Raw genomic sequence first — 17,599 nt, 5'->3', positions numbered from 1 at the left:
TAAATCTAAGGACAAGCTCGCCACCCAAAAGTGAATAAGTAGTTGTAACATCTTCATCTCGCCATCAAAGGTCATTCCATCGACCTAAATTTTCGTGATAAAATGTCTTCCCGCCTTTAAAGGTTGGAGTTCCATGACAAATTTCTGAATCATGATCCTTAAAGCCAAACAGGCATATATCTTTGAAACAAGAAACTCATTCCTATCATTTATTTTAATCCAGTCATGCTATGATTAGAGTGTTGACTTATATGATTAGAAAGAGGGAAAATTCCCTATCTTCTATCCAAAGAAAATTGCCCAGCTTAACACAGGATGGATAATTAGATATTTCCCATCCAGGAAGGAAGTTTGAGCCTAGACACAGCATACCATTTTTAGGTATACACGTGGGACAGCTCACCCAAGATGTCAAATGTTTCCCAGGCTAAGAACTGCAAAAAGAGAGTCCAGAACACCAATTAATCACCAAAAGAAGCCAAGTCGAGTTATCAATGTCGCTTTGTTTCATCCTAAACAGTTGGAACAATCCAGATTAGAATGGAAAACAAAACACAAAACCAAACGGAATGGAAAGAATTTCAGTCCGTTCTGGCCGGAGCAGTCAATTCTGCCTGCACCAGTGCCCAATTTTCGGGGAAAAACCCCAGAAATGGGTTCAGTTAAAAAAAACCCAGAAATGGGTTTCCGGCAGCAATTTTTCTGAGATTCCACCTTTCCCCTTTTTGGTGATCATTTTATTGCCACTTGAGGAGCATTTCATGTCTTTTGACTCTCCCAAACAAACAGGAGAGCTAAAAAACAACAAAACCGCCTCATTTTTTTCACTTTGAGAATTTCATTAATTCCTAAAGGCTAAAACCCTACCCAATCTTGAATTTATTTTTCATCTAAAAAAAAGAAAAATTCCACCAGTCGTACTGTCTTTTTAGAACAAAGCAGCTGGATCATAGGACTATTCAAATAACTATAGATGACCTCTTAAAATAAGTATTGAAGGGGTGTATCATAGGCAGAGATGATCTTCAATGAGCAGGCCACAAAATCCCAAGAGAATTCTACTCTTTTTTTTATTTATTTTTTAATGGTTCCCAAGAGAATTCTACTAAGATCATTATTCATTAAAACTGCAGATAACAGTATTTACTTGTGGTTTCAGCCAAGAAATAGACAAGTTCATCAGTTCAGAGGAACATTTCAAAAAAAAAAGAATTTTTTGATAACTGTCAGGCATTACAGAAAATAGATCAGAGGTAAAATTGCCCAATCGGAACAAAGATTTTTTTTATAATTGTCAGGCATTACAGACAACAGATCAGAGGTAAAATTTGTCCAATCGGAACACAGAGAGACAAACAGTACTATCAAACTTGTTCAGAGAAAAAAGAAGGATTATCAACGCTGCATTTTGTAACTTGAATTTTCTTTCGAATAGGGTGTGATATATAAGTGATATAAAGCACAATTCTATGAAATTACTGAGCAATTGACTGTAAAACACATACTGAAAGAAAGAAACTAACAGTCGATGCCACCATTAGCATAGAGTATACCAATAATGATAAAAAACTGATAGAGGGTAGAGCATTTTATTGAAATGTTCAGAGCTATGATATGACTAAATGTTGAGAATTGACTGTAAAACACATACTGAAAGAAACAAACTAACAGTTGATTGCACCATTAGTATAGAGTATACCAATAATGATAAAAAACTGATAGAGGGTAGAGAATTTTATTGAAATGTTCAGAGCTATGATGTGACTAAATGTTGAGAGCTATAATTTCATGCATAAGCATCAGCTACAAGACTGAAGACCAACAAAATCGATAAAGCTCACATGGACCAGGTTACAAGGAGTTTCCACAGAGATGGATCTTTTGGAGTCAAATGTGCGGCAATCATATAAAAATTTAGAGCTTTTTTTTTATCCCCAATTGCATTATAAACGAGACCAAGGGTATGGTATGGATCTGGCAAATTTGGTGCAAGCTGCACAACCTCTTTCAGTACTTGTATCGCCTGAAGCAAAAAATAAATTAAAATAAATTACAAAAATCACAAAAGTAAATTTGTTTATTTAGTGGATAAACTGGGATCAAAGGTGAATATCAAAAGTTGAGACTCTTGAATATTACCCTCTAGGCTACACAACCCAACCCCACGAAAGCAGAATTAAAAAGATGCAACAGAGGATATAAAGCATTAAGAAGCAATTTTCTAAAATATAAGAACATCTAAGAGCCACCATTCAAAAAACAAAAAGAACATCTAAGAGCCAAAGAATAAAAGAACAAAGTTATTAGGTAGAAACAGCTTTGCAAACATCTATAAAGCATCAAGTAATTTGACATTGTTTTTGTAAAGGACTTTTTTCAAGAAGAAGCCCCTCGAGTCATCTTGATCACTTCTATTTTTAGTCTCTTTCGATTATTCATCGAGAGATTCCCAAACTAAATATAAACAAGCAATTGACAAGTAAATATCTCTCGGTAGAAGAACTATTTTGACAAGTTAATATCTCTCTAACAAACTCATTTTGTAAAAAGGTCTTCTCGGTGGAAGAACTATTTTGAGTTGTAAAGAATCTAACAAGCATTTATTTTTCCCTTTTTGTAAGAGCATTCCCATAGAAGAAAATCTCGAGTCATATGACAAATTTGACACTATTTTGTAAAGGAATTTTTCTAGAAGAAGCCCCTCGAGTCATTTTGATCACTTATATTTTTAGAATCCTTGTGGAAAGACTCTTTCAATATCTGTTTTCATAGGAGAATCTTTGCTAATCCATCTTTAGGATCTCGTCGTGAGTTGTGACGACATAGCGATCGATTGAGTGTCTACCGTTTAAACAATATGAAGATTGATCGAGGTAGCGATTTGGCCTTCTATTGGCGAGATCACACGCACATCTTATGGTGTGATGATCTAGAAGTCACTCCGTGTGTGGACTTGCAACGTGATTGGCATCCATTGTTTTGTAGAAATGACTACATGAAAACCCGCTGAAGCAAGTCAGAAATTGCTTAGAGTGTCTGCAGAAAAATTCATTTGAGATATTATTCTGAAGAGAAATAATGTCGTAAATATCCATCTTCCAAGATCTTTTCGGAGGAAATCCTTGTCGCCTTTTTAGAAAATATTTCCTTTTGCTTGGAGAAAATCTCTTTTTTCATGCATCTTCCGAAGGTGAGAAATTTTGAGAACATGCCTTGTTCCCAAGGGAAGCCCTTCTTTTTTCTTTTTTTTCTTTTTTTTCTTTTTCTTTTTTTTTGTTTTTTGAAAATCAAGGGAAGCCCTTCTTTTAGATCTCTTCTTTTGAATTTTCTAGAGGATAAAACTTTAAGGATATATCTCCTTTTTTCCTGGAGGAAGTCCAACATATCTTCTTCTCGAACGAAGTCCTTTTCCTTCTTGCATCTCCCACAGGAGAGAAGAGTCTCTATGTGTGAAGACTTCAAAACAAGTTAGCCAAAATCTTTTCTCACCTTTTCTTTATTTGATTCTACTTTCTCTTCTTCCTCAACTTAGACGTAGCCTTTCTTTTAAGATCTAGTCGCTGAAAAGACCCCCCTTCCTATTTATAGAATTTTTTAGTTGGCTATTGTCACCAGCTCCCTTACTTTTAGATCCTTGTCCCTCCACTTTCTCCTTCATTGGAAGTTACATAGCTTTCCTTTTATGAAATAGAGATGGCTCATTTCTTTTCCCACGCAAAAGTTTCTTTAAAACCTTTTACTTTTATTTAAATGTAGGATTCCCCTTAACTTTTGTCATCCTCTTTCTTCACTTCGAGGATGGGAGGCCCTAGGTTTTTCAGCTACTTTTTTCTTTTTATTAAAGGCTTTTTTTTAGGTTTTTTCAGCCGACCCCAACTAGTTTGGGACAAAGGCTTAGTTGAGTTGAATTAGTTGAGTTATGTTTCCTTGTATTTAGAGATCTCCTTTTTAACTTCATCATAGGTGTGCAACCAATTTTGTTTTTTCCAAAGTACACTACTTTTTCATTTTTTGGAACAAAACTTAGCTCAAAATTGGTTGAGGTTTTCTTTTTCTCTCTTTTTTTAATAAAGTGCTTCACCATTCAAAAAAAAACAATTGCCCAGGAGGAATTTTAGTCACTTAAGTAATTGCACTTGTGTGTGTGTGTGTGTGTGTGTGTGTGTGTGTGTGCGTGTGTGTGTGTGTGTGTGTGTGTGTGTGTGTGGGAGGTATGCATGATTAAGAAAGAGTATCAATGGCATTTATGCGGACATTTGTGCTACAAAATCAACATTATTGTTAAAAGCACAAAAGCAGGAATGTATTAACTATTACTTGAGATCAAATCTTAGCTTAAGACAAAGGTTGCATGTCTCGTTAACATCTATTCATTCTCCTTAGTGGGATGCTAAAAATGTGAAAAGGACATCTATTTAACCACTATCTACTTCCCATATAGCTAGTTCTACAATTTGGTAACAATATATAACCAAATGACAAAATATGCTCCACCATAGACACAAAAACAGTATCAATCCCATTAAGCACCTCCTAAGTTTTAACAAAGTAACCAAACATGGATACGGCGTTGGATTGAACCTTTTATACCCGTCCCAATTCACCCTAAAAACTACCAAATTAACCTTGGAGAACATCAGAATCACACCTCAATCCTGATACACAGTCGTACTGTGACCCTCATATGAAGCCTCCAAAGAGTCATGGTGATATGTAGACATACAATTCTAGAAAGATTCATCGCAGCCCATTTAACTTTGAAAAAATATAAATTTCATAGACTTCAGAAAATTCTCTCATGTAATCACATTGGTTCAGGAGAGGAATCGTAGGATTTTTAAGGGTCAGCGAAAATTGAGCATGCCGAAAATTAGACTTTCTCTTTTGCAATCTTAGAAGCACGGGCAGGGGCGGGGAAGCGAGGGGGTATAGAAGAGTCTAAGTTTGGGAATGCCATGGGAGCTTGTGTGTAATATTTTCTTTATATATCTTTCGAAATTCAAGTACATCAAAATATAGTAATTTCGAACCATCTTCATATATATCTTTCAAAATTTAAGTACATCACTTTCGTACCCTCTTTCCCCGTGCCTTCTGAATATGACTTTGTGCTTGCTCCAATGAAGTACTTTAAAGAGTTGGAGGAGTTTTGATTCAAGAAAAAAAAAGTTTGATTCAAGAAAGTTGGTGATCGTGGGACTGATGGAGTAATTTGAGCAGGTTGGGAGCGTCATGGGTGCGATTTCCGTTTCTTCGGGGTAGCGCTCCCTAGAAGCTCCTTCATAAGGAGTGTCGAATCACGGTTCCGAGGCGGGAGCAGCACCCATGAGGGAAGATTCCTTCTTCTAAGTTCGCGATCAGGTAGGTGATTGCTTTGGCTAGGTTCAATGGCATCTCCAAGTCAGTTCTTCGCTTTTCTTGAATGTGCAAGCCCAAAAATAGATTTTCTCTTTCGTGACCAATTGGGTGATTGATTTGGCTGAGTTCAATGGCATCTCCAAGTTGGCTCTTCACTTTTCTTGAAATATGATCCGATTGAGTGTGGCCTCCAAGGAAGGACATCTACTAGATGGCCCCCCCTCCTCGTCTTGGATTCCTTAAGCTTGACTTTGACGGTTCTAGCTTAGGGAATCCCGGTCCTACTTGTATTGGGGGCATTCATAGATGTACGGACAGCGCTATCATGCAGCCCTGCTCTGGGCCCATTGGGGTGGCTGACTCCTATGAAGCACGGGTACGACACGACACGGGTACGTGGGTACGTGATTTGCCAAAAAAACCGGGTGCGAGTACGTTCGGGTACGCCGAATATAATAATATATTTTAATATTTTATTATATATTTATAAAAATTAAAAAAATAAAATTGTAGAGCAATCAAATAACAATAACAACACCAAAATGGAAAATTCTAATATTACTCTTCATTTCATAAGTGATTAAGTTCCATATTTCATAACATGAGGCATCAATACATCATTCATTAGAAAAAAAAAGTCTGTCACCAGTGTGTTGACCAGTGCCTGACAAGATGAATAATTTTTAGACACCAAATTATGAGATTTTTTTTACCGGACTTTTGGGGTTTAATAATGTTTGGACAAAATAGACTTTATGAATTTTTAAAATTTGAAAAATACCCCACCGTTTGGAAGTTAAGAAAGTTAAAATTTTGACCCGACCCTTTTTCTTTGAATTTTGTACTAGAACTGGAGAGTTGACTTTCTTTCCTTTTAGATTTGGGTGTTGAAACTATTTTTAATAAATCCAAAAGGGGGGTATTCCGTTATTTACATGTAAATTTTAAGTAAATGGACAATAAAATAGTAAAGACACACGGCCTGCTTCTTTTAAAAACAAAAGGGGGTACGTACCCCGGACGTACCCGCACCCCATACGTGTCGGGTGCGGGTGCGGGTGCGGGAGCCCCGGGAGAGTGCCCGTGCTTCCTAGGCTGACTCCAATGAGGTGGAGATGCTCTCTAGAACGGGATTTTTTTGGTTTACCGAGCTCTTCTTGATTCTCTTGTGGTGGAAGGGACTCCCTTACTGTCAAATATTAGGTCACGAACAGCGAGGATGTCTTTGGAGATTAGTGGATGCTTTAGAGGAGGTTTTGAATGTTGTGGAGGAGTGCTTGGTCTCGTTTCAGTACATTTTATACTCGGTTAATGGAGAGGTGGATTCTCTAGCTCATAGTGTGGCTGATAAAGATTCTTCGGTTGTATATGATCATCTTCCCCCTTGAGGGGAGTCTTTGGCCTGTTTTGATTTTGTTCCTACATTGTATTTTGTATTTGACAATCTCCTTTGGGGTTTTTCTTTTGCTCTTATTTTTCAATAAAGTGCTTCACCATTCAAAAAAAATGCCCAAGAGGCATTTTGGTCATCAAACTAGTTGTGTTTCTTCTGTATATAGGAGAGGCCTTATCGATTAAGAAAGAGTATAATCTACATTTGTGCTTCAAAACCAACATTCTCATGGAAAAGACAAAAGCAGCCATGTATTATCTGTTAGTTCTCCTAATATAATATAAGACCTGATCCCAGAAAGACTAAAAGAATATCATTTATTGGTCCACGTAAATCCATTAAGTGTAAAAAACGAGATCAAAAAAAGTTGAAATATTTCATGGCCTTACTGACTGAGCCAGGAAAAAAGAGGTGACCTTTTTTGCCCAAAAATTGTCTTAAGACAAAGGTTGCATGTCTCAGCAACATCTAAATAGTATCTACTCGTTATCCTTGGGAGGATGCTTAAGAAAGTGAAAAGGAGATCTCTCTAACTAATTTATACTTCCCGTTAATGTTAGTTAGAAAATTTGGTAGCGATATATAACCCAAAAAAAGTGGCAGGCCTGGTGAGGCCTCCAACCATTAAGAACCTCCCAAGTTCCAAAAGAGTAACCAAACATGGAGAAGGTGTTGGATGGAACCTTTTCTACACCTATTAGTCGTCCCTAAAAACTGCCAAATTAACCGTAGATATCAACACCTTTCTGAAACATCACTATTGTGATCCTCAGAATGAAGCCTACAAGGAGTCCTGGTGGCATCATATAAAAAGACAATTCTAGAAAGTTCCATCACAGTGCATTAGCTTGAGAGAAATATAAATCACATAATTAATTTAGCAAATACCATTCATCTCATCACACTCGATACTATGCTTAAATGCAGAAACTCTAGAAGCCGTGCTCCCTATGGTCGAAGGCATATCCCTAATAACCTAGAAAAGGGTTAGACTGTTAGTTGCCAAAATTCCCCCCATTTCGCATTCACAGAGTAGTAGATCCTCACAAGTCTCAACTACACTCCTTATGCTATAAGTAGTTAACTTTACTCATTGCTGTTGGACAACTTTATTGATAAGTACCACAAAAAAAAATGTCAAATTTGCAAATGGGAAGGTAACACAATCGGATTTTATGTTCAAGCTCAGGCTGAATTAGGTTGGAGCTTGAACAACCAGCAAATGGGGAAGAACAGAGTTCAACCTTTTAAGCCAGCAGAAAATGAAGAGGAGCGCTAGGCCAGCCATAATAGAATATATGTATTAGTTCTGACTTAATTGGATATAACATAAGTATATGATATATACTAACATGTAAAGCAAACCCACCCTTAGATAAATACAGGATTTAGAAAAACCATTTTCGTGTCTAAAATATACTGACACCTAGCTGTTCCTGTAAGTGCCAATAGGTTGTCATCCTACGGACTCCGTACTATCATATAAAGCAGATGCCCAATGGTTCCCCTCGCCCCCCGGTGTTGTGGATTTCTATTATTAAATTAACCTATGTATAGTTCTATGACCATTCTTATCTTCTAGATAATATTGTTTTAAATAAGTTGTCATTCTTTCTTCCTTTCCTTGTTTATGTTTACGTTCGAGACTGTCTACTTCATGTAGTAATTACTTTCTAGAAAACCACAATTTTAGTATTACAGTTTCTCTAAAATTAGAAATTACCATGTTTGAAACTTTCTACTTTAATATTTCCTCTTTTCCTTATTTATATGGGGCCAATTAAAAGGCAAGAGCTGACTGATCCAGCCCAAACCAACAAACTCACACAGCTATCCACAGGAACTTTTAATTCTAAAAAACAACTAGACTAACCAAAATGGAAAATAGGAGCAACATAATTTAATGGAAAATATGATAAGAAGGTTTATCCAACTTAGAATCATAAGATTCGTATTAATAAGAAAAAAGAATAATAATTACTTAAATATCTCACCTCATCATAGCGGCCAAATGCATAATGTAGAGTAGCATCCCCAAGTTTCCTAGTGACTTCAGGGCTAAGTTTATTTTTTGATCCTTTCCTTCTTCCCCTTTTCTTAAGCTGCACATAGAAATAATATTCAACAATCACATACACAAACGAAAGAAAAATGTCAATATAAATAACAAGCGTGACTCGGTCTATGCCAAAATTCTAAATGACATGTATTGCAATCTATACATCTGAAAAAAAAATGAAAGATATATATACATCCGAAATTCTAAATGACATGTCAATACATGTCATCAAATTCTCAAATCTAAAATAACTATCCATGATTCATCTATTAATTCATTATATTTAATTAACTAATATATATATATATACACACACACAAAATAAAAACATCCGAAGAATTATGAAAGTGTTATGAAGTTACATATCATACTTGTCAATATTGTTTCGTTTCATCAGAAATGGAAGAAATGATTCGTACCAATAAGCAAACTTGTACAGATGACAAGAATGAAACATTCTGATCCGGATTTAGTTGTGTACCGGACTATTTCCTTCTGATTCGTTTGTTTCAGACAAAATAGAGTGTTCGCCCTATTTCGCCAGAAAATGTATATTCTAAAATTGACAAAAATACCACTAGCAACTATTTTTATTTTTTGACCATTTGGATCTTATTATTTTCTGGCAAAACGGTAAGGTTGCTCCATTGTGACCTAGTGGTCATGGGTTTGAGTCACGGAAGCAGCCTCTCTGCAAAGCAGGGGTAAGGCTGCGTACATCTAGCCCTCCCCAGACCCCACAATGCCTGGGGCCTCGTGCAATGGGCCGTCCTTTTTTACTAGTTTATTTTAGTTGTATTTTTCTTTTCTTTTCAATTTCAATTAAATTTAAAGAACAAGATGAGTTCGAGACCTTACCCTATGTCATAAAAAAATAAAAATAGATGAGTTCGAGACCTTCTTGAGGAGTCTCATCTATAGGTTCCACTCCCGCTAAATGCGATAACCCAGCATGGGTGCAAGAGAGGAGAAGCGGAAGCGTGAGGTTTAGAAAAGTCTAAGGTTGGGAGCACCATAGGAACGTTTATGTAATATTTTCTTTATATGTCTTTCAAAATTAAAGTATATCAAAAAATAGTAATGTCTAACCCATCTTCATATATATCTTCCAAAATGTAAGTACATAAAAAAAGCAGTAATTTTCTAATCATCTTAATTTTCGTGCCCTCTTTCCTCGTGCCTTCTAAAGACGCGCATTTGTGCGAACTCCAATGAAGTACTTTGAAGCGTTGGAGGAGTATGATGCACTGAGGTTGGTGATGATGGGAATGATGGAGTAATAGGAGCAGGTGGTCTGGAGAGAATGACTCACACCATGAAGTTGGAGTAGTCGGAGTTGCACCAATTGCCTGGGAATTAAGCTAATGAATCACACCATGAAGCTTTCGGAGAGGGTAATTAAGCATAGACTACGAAAAGAGACTAAGGTGTCAGAGAATCAGTTTGGCTTCATGCCTGAATGATCAACTATGGAAGCTATCTTCTTGATTAGGCGGTTAATGGAGAGATTTAGAGAAAATAAAAAGGAACTTCATATGGTTTTCATTGATTTAGAGAAAGCATATGATAGCGTTCCCAGGCGTGTCATAGGTTTTACCTTCTCTCCGGCTCTCCGCCACGGTGCAAAGAACCAGCAATCCAACATATCAGTCAATCTCATTGGGAGGGCCAGATCAGCCCAATCTCTATGTGGTATTATCATAGAGTTGGGATCCTTAGGGGGGAGACAGGTCATTGTACTTTCTTATACTTCATTACATTGTACTTCTTTATTGAATTTACTGGAAATGTTCCAGACATGTGCAACAACGCATGTCACTAGTTCGATGTGATTAAGACATTATGGGTGGCTTTCTTGCTTTAAGCGATAGTTTCTAAGTATGTATCTGTGCGTATTCTAGATTTTACCAAAGTGCCATCTTAAACTTTCATCATTTGCAAAGTTTCCATACGTTTTCATGATTTTACAAGATTTCTACCGAAATTTCCACCAAAACTAAAATATTTCTGTCTTCATGCCAACCGAAACTGAAATTTAAAACATTTAAGGCAATTTTAATGGGTTTGGAAAGAGCCCACTTAGGATAGATAATGGTCCAATAAATTGGAGGACCTAGAGCTTTTCCAATTTGGAAAGGAAGTTTACACTGAGGGAAGTTGGGATATTTGAATATAATCAGCATGATTGAAGATGGTTCTAAGTAAGGTCAAGTCTAAAAGGATTTCTTTTGAATTAGAGAGAGTTCTAGCAGTTTATAAGTCAACTTTAGAAAGTACATCAAGTTGCTAATTTCGTACGGATTGCATATATAGAGTCTACATTCATTCCAATTTGGATTCTTCGATTTTTGGGCAGGTTGGGTTGAATTTTTTCGGGTTGGGTTGGGTTGCGGGTTGGGAATTTATAACCTGACTGAAAATCGGGTTGGGTCGGGTTGGGGTATCGGGCAACCCGACCCGAATTGTAACCCAACCATTTTCTGACTTTCTACATTTATGCACCTACTTTCTGACTTTCTATAAAATGATTCTGGTCAATCTACATTTATGCACCTAATTTCTGACTTTCTATACTAGATCCATTAGTGTCTTCACTAGAAACTAGTGCATCACTATATCATTGACCCTTCATTTCTAACTTTCAATATTGGATCCATTAGTGTCTTAATTAGATGACTTATATGACATCCGTGCATATTTTCTGAGGAAAAATACTGGCAGAAGAAGTACAAGTGGGGCCAACATATTTAGATGGTCTAAAACATGATTCAATATGGAAATCGGGTCGGGATGGGTCGGGTCGGGTTGAGGAAATTGTTCCTCAGGTTGGGTCGGGTTGAACCCCGCCGGGTTGGAACTCAGGTTGGGTCAGGTTGGGTTAGAAAAATGGGTTCCTCGGCTTGGGTCGGGTTGGCCTCAACCCGACCCAAGTTTCACCCCTACCTGCAAACCAATTAAGTACTGCCACAAAATGGATACTAGCCGCTAATACCTCAAGTAGAAAAGGGTAAAGAATTCTATTCAGATGGAGTTCAACAAGTGAAATGGGCAATGTGGGATTAGACCCTCTAGCAAGAAGAGACAAGTAATTCCAGTCTCAACAAGCCAAAGTGGGACCAAGACAATACCTAAGGTGGAGATTTCTTTGAACCAAAAGTTCGTTGGCCGACATTTTGGACATTAAGTAACTTTAAAATTCATTAATAGCTTAAGGAAAATCCACCACCCCTTGGCACTTCACAAGATTTTAAAAGTTTAGCATTTTCTTTCTTGCGTGTTGATGGAGTAGATCATAGATTTAAACCTCCCCCACGTCAGCGTGAACTCCCCCGAGTCGACTCCCTTTTACCATGGCTGTGTTCTATGTTTTGCGACCCTGTTCCACATTTTGCCCTAAAGAGTCGATAAAAATTCCTCTGCCTATCTCGAATTATGACCGCATCAACCGAGTATGACTCAGCCGCACGTTTTGCCCTACAGTGTCGATAAAAACTCCTTTGACTCTCTCGAATTATGACCGCGTCAACCAAGTACTCAACCGCATCAACCGAGTACTCGACCTCATCATGCCAAGTCGGCTATGATTTTTTCCGGCTGCGTTCCGCGCTGTATCCACGTTTTTAAAACATTCAGTGGATATCTCACATACATCGGGAAGCAAGTCGCAAGACTGATGGACTTCTAAATTGATTTTCTCATATTTTATCAACCATGTATTAACGTAGAAAAATAATAAAGTTGTGGAGTCAGCAGTCAATAGCAACTCCTTATGAGTTCCATTGTACTTTGCAAGGCATAACTTCATCATTTTGTGATTTTTAATAGAAATCCAATTCCCTGGTTTTCTATCTATTCTACCTGCGATACAAACGCATCTTCTAATTGACATAACTTCATCATTTTGTGCTTTGTACAGCATAACTTCACCATTGTGCTTTTTAATAGCAATCTGATTCCCTAGTTTTCAATCTGTTCTATCTGCTATACAAACGCATCTTCTAAGTGGCATATAATATAAGGTTAAGAACAGAAATAAGCTCTTCATCTCAAATATACAACGAAAAACCCAACCCAAAACCAACCTTCCCCCCACTCTCATAAAAGCTAGACACAATTACCTCTATTCATAACTGGCCTATAGAGGACCAGGAAAGCTTTGCAAAGGGAACACATTCCTATCCACTTAATCCTCCCAAAATCTCAACCTATTACACACAAATTCAAAAGTGACATGCAAACCAATTAAGTACTGCCACAAAAGGGATACTAGCCTCTAATGCTTCAAGTAGAAAAGCGCTACTGAGAATTCTATTCCGAGGGAGTCCAACATGTGCTCAAGGTGATAAGCGTGACACAAGATATTTTTTTCCTTTTTCTTTTGGCTTCGCAAACTAAAAATAAGCATAGCACAAGATACCCAAAGAAACAAATAAGAGAGATCTCAAATATGAACCTTACCTTTCGGGATTTTCTCCTTGAACCAAAGTTCATCACTTCCATTATTTCACAAATGCTTGCGCCGAAAACATCTTCTTGTCTCGGCTTTTTTGCAGACTCATCACTGCCCAAGCAACTCAACTAGTTAGTCACCTTACCAATCTAAATACATCAAGAAACTCCATCAAAAACAGAATTCCCATTGGCAAATGATTTTAGCACTCCACTCTTTTGATATGTAGCGAAAGCTTCTTGTCTTATAGCGTTTAAAGGGCTGTGAAAAGGTTATTTACATTTCCCAAAAAGCTCTGACAACACCAATTAAAAAGTAAAAGACAAGGAGCTTTCACGACATATCAAAAGAGTGGGGTGCTAAAATCATTTCCCTTCCTATTTTATGAAACTAAAGCATATCTAAAAAATTTATCAATAGTAATAAGAAATAAGAAGAAAAGCCAGGGAATCAATGATGCAATGCAAATCCATATGTTCTTTGGACCAAATTTTGGATAAAGAAGGATGTTTGAACAAAGAATTTTTTACGAATTTTGGTGATTCTATTTAAATTTTCTAAATACTTTAGTTAGGTTTAGAAAGTCCATGTTTTGGGAGAAAAAGAAGTTTGTTGAAGCTTCCAGGGCTTCTATTTTGAACTTAGGATGTTAAAGTTAAAGTAGAAAGGTTGAATTAAGAGTGGTCTATAATTAGAAACAAATTAAGATAGAAAGTGATTAGAGGGGTTTGATTTTGTCTTATTTGGGAATTTTCTATTTTTGGTATGAAATAATTCTAGCAAGTCAGAAAGTGTGTAAGAAATGTATAGGATAGTTGTGTCAATTAACGAACGTGTTTTGGAGGTGAAAAAATACATATTTGTATGCTGCACTCTTTTGGGGTAGTTCTGACTTCTGATTAGATAAGAAAATTCAAAGTTAATGCAAGGAGTTTTACTCTTTTCTCTGTTTTTTTCTCTTTAAGGTGGCTGGTGGCATCATATTTATATCCTAGTCCCCTTCTTTCATTCGTTAAGGTAGGTGCTTGGGTTTATTTTGGGTTTGAACTAAGTTCAGAACTTGTAGTTGGTATTCTAGTTTGTGTAGCTGATGACAGCCATATCTGTTCTTCGATGCTAATTTCAGCCTCTCACATAAACTGAATACTTGATTCTGCTGCAATAGATCTCCAGTGCAAAGGAACTTAGACCACCTCTATATTTACACCTTTTACAAGGTGTTTTCTTTCTGTCAAGAGTGTTGACTTCTATTTAGACATGAGTCATCAATTTACAGAATCAGAAGATCTTTGGGAATCAAGAGAATTATTCCCTTAATACAGCATTCACCTTCAGCGTCTCAATAAAAAAAACATGGAGAGAGAGAGAGAGAGAGAGAGAGAGAGAAGATCCAATTCTGTTAAAGTATAAAAGATTAAATAACGCCATCTAAAACAGCTTAAGTTTTTGGAGTAATTGGTTGTTTCACTTGGTATCCGAGCTAGAGCTACAGGTTCTAGGTTTAAAACTCACAACTCCATGATATTAAAAGTCCACATGTAAGGCCAACCCAAAAAAGAGGGGCCACACATGAGGGAAAGTGTTGAAGTGTAAACAATTAAATAACACCAGCTCCAACAGCTTAAGCTTTTGGAGTAATTGGTTGTTTCACATGGTATCACATGGTATCAGAGTAAAGGTCCTGGGTCACAACTCCTTGATCCACATGTAATGGCCAACCCAAAAGAGGGGCCACATCACATGTGCCATGTGTAGGCCAACCCTAAAAGGAGGGGCCACACGTGAGGGGGAGTGTTGAAGTATAAAAGATTAAATAACACCATCTCCAACAGCTTAAGCTTTTTGAGTAATTGGTTGTTTCAAAAATTCAAAATCCATGGATACATAGCCACTTTTCCAGCAACATCGAAGACACAGAATGAAATCCAAGAATGATGATGATGATGATGATGATTTCCTTGGTTGAGTAACATAGAGTAACATTTAAAAGCACTGTGGCTCTCTCATTAGGTTTTGCATTTGAATCCCAATCTCGACAAAGCAGAATTTGAAAAAAAAAAATGAATTGAATAAATTAACGGGCAGAATATTACCGGTTGCGCTCCTTAATTGCTTTGCGCTTTCTCTCGGCCAGAGCTTCGTACTCGAGACGCTCGAATTGTTGATAAGCATCGTCCTGTGCGAAATCTAAGGGATCCATTTCACCTTCGAATCGTAGAGTGTATTCTCCTTCATCTAGATCCTCCTCTTCTTCCTCGTCATCTTCTTCATCCCCGTCCTCTATCTCGACCTCTCTTTCGGCATCCGCAGTGCAAGAGGCCGATGCCTCTTCAAAAACCCTAGATTCAGTCTCTTCCGCCATGGAAGAGAAAGGATTCGATTAAAACCCTAGAAATAACAGAAAGGACTGATAAAAGATTTGGCTTTTGCGTCAGAGAGACGAATACTAAAGCTAGGGTTTAGATAGGTTTGAAAAGACGGAGATGAGATGGTGAGACGGGCAGGGATACGAGCATCATCAAGTATGAAGGACGATGCTTCATCAACCGGCGAGATGTCGAAGAGAGTTTGCAGTGAGATGCAGAAGAGAGTTTGTAGTTCGTTTCCACGGGGGAAAGCGGTAAACAGGATATAAACGTTTTATAGTGGTTGCGAACACGCCACACGCCACACGCCACACGCCCAGACTAGAGAATGAGAAGAGCAGTTACTATTTATAGGGACCGCCTAGGGGTGCAACTTGGCTCTGGCTCAACCGGAACCCGACGGGTTCAACCCGATTTTGGCTCGGTTTGGGTTGGGTTGGGTTGGGGAAAACCAACCCGATTTATTATCAGGTTGGGTTAGGGTTGAGGCCTTGGCAATCCGACCCGACCCGACCTCCCTCATCTTTTTTCATGATTTTCTTAAGATTATATTTGTTTTCTTGTGTTTTTTTGTTTGGCCCTAGATGAACCCGACTCAACCCGAACCCAATCCAACCCAATTTGGATGGAGATTGGGTTAGGGTTGACGAGGAAGTTGGGTTAGGTTAGGGTTGAGGAAATGCTATCTCGGGTTGGGTTAGGGTTGGCCGCAACCCGACCGATTTGCACCCCTAGGGACCTGTTTTGCATGCAACTCGGGTTGGGTTGGGTCCAAGGAACCCATTTTCCATCCCGAACCCGATTTCCAACCCGGTGAGCTTCGACTTGACCTGACCCGACCCGACCCGAACCAAGGGAGCTTTTTTCCCAACCCGACCCAACCTGAGTTTTTAAGCTTACAAAAAAAAAAAAATTGATTAAAAATGTCGGGTTTCACTCGGGTCAGGTTGCCCCAAACCCTCAACCGGCAACCCGACCCAATTTCCAACTCGAATTGGGAAAACTCAACTTGAACCCAACCCAAGCCAACTTTTTGTTTTCAGGTTGAACCCGACGGGTTCACCTGAGTTGTACCCCTAGTCAAGCGCTTTCTGGCAGGCTGCCCTTGATTTCACACTGTATTGGCTTGTTTTACATGGTGTAATGTCGCACAATCCAGTATTTTCCAAATGTATTGTGGGGCTTGACTATAGGATGATCGAACGCATCCATTCGATGGGCCACAACGTAAACAGGTTGTGTCCAAAAAAATCAATTCCACTGGATGATCCTAGCCCTCCGATCCATAGAGGAACTGTGGAAACCCCTATTGATTAGAGGGTTGGGATAGTCTTATGAAAATGATTTATGGGGCACAACCTATTTTCGTTGTGGTCAATAAAGTTGACTATTAGGGCGACCCCATATAAAATATCATGTATTGGCTCCTCAGGTATTTTCGAAAGAGTGCTACTCTTTCGAATCTCCGCCTATAAGGTACACTTTATGCAAGGCCCTATAAACATGTCCCATACAAGGTTGGGTCTGACCCAGTCATATACCTAGGTGGGCCTCCACTCAGGACCGTAACATACCACAACACTTCTGAATCCGCAGTCCTCGGCGACCGACTCTATGACGGTTTTCACGCTTGCCTTTTTTTCAAGGTAGCCCTTTCCACAGGTCGCCCCTTTCGCGATGGCCCATTATGTGGCAACTTCACTTTAACGACTTTCACCCTAGCTTTTTACCAGGTACCCCTTTCCAGGTAGTCCTCTCCACAGGTCACCCTTTCCGTGACTCAAACACGGGACGCGATGGCTGCTCTGATACCAAGTGTTAGGTACTTTATCAATACGCCAAAAGCCCCAGGCCTAATGGAGCGTATTAGGCAAGGCCCTTTAAACATGTACTGTACAAGGCTATGTCTAACCCAGTCCCATACCTAGATGGACCTCCACTCAGGACCCTAACACCGTCGGCCACTCGCAACT

At 38.4% G+C, this 17,599-nt stretch overlaps 1 protein-coding gene across 1 annotated transcript in view; it reads right to left on the bottom strand.

Annotated features, from left to right (window-relative positions):
- LOC143864718 (tetratricopeptide repeat (TPR)-containing protein) overlaps positions 1–15,933 on the bottom strand; it is a 50,360-nt gene extending 34,427 nt beyond the window's left edge. The window contains exons 1-4 of the mRNA XM_077375503.1: positions 15,354–15,933; positions 13,269–13,371; positions 8,746–8,853; positions 1,842–2,023 (exon numbers count right to left, since the gene is read on the bottom strand). Coding sequence (XP_077231618.1) covers positions 1,842–2,023; positions 8,746–8,853; positions 13,269–13,371; positions 15,354–15,622 — 662 coding nt within the window. The 5' untranslated portion in view covers positions 15,623–15,933. The remainder of the gene's footprint in view (positions 1–1,841; positions 2,024–8,745; positions 8,854–13,268; positions 13,372–15,353) is intronic.
- Positions 15,934–17,599: the final 1,666 nt, after the last annotated feature.

The sequence above is a fragment of the Tasmannia lanceolata genome, unplaced genomic scaffold (genome assembly GCF_043159265.1).
Source record: "Tasmannia lanceolata isolate RefF3 unplaced genomic scaffold, GAP_Taslan_0.1 ptg000054l, whole genome shotgun sequence".
NCBI lineage: Eukaryota > Viridiplantae > Streptophyta > Magnoliopsida > Canellales > Winteraceae > Tasmannia > Tasmannia lanceolata.
The sequence above is the reverse complement of the archived record's forward strand: the minus strand, read 5'-3'. Positions and strand labels throughout refer to the sequence as shown.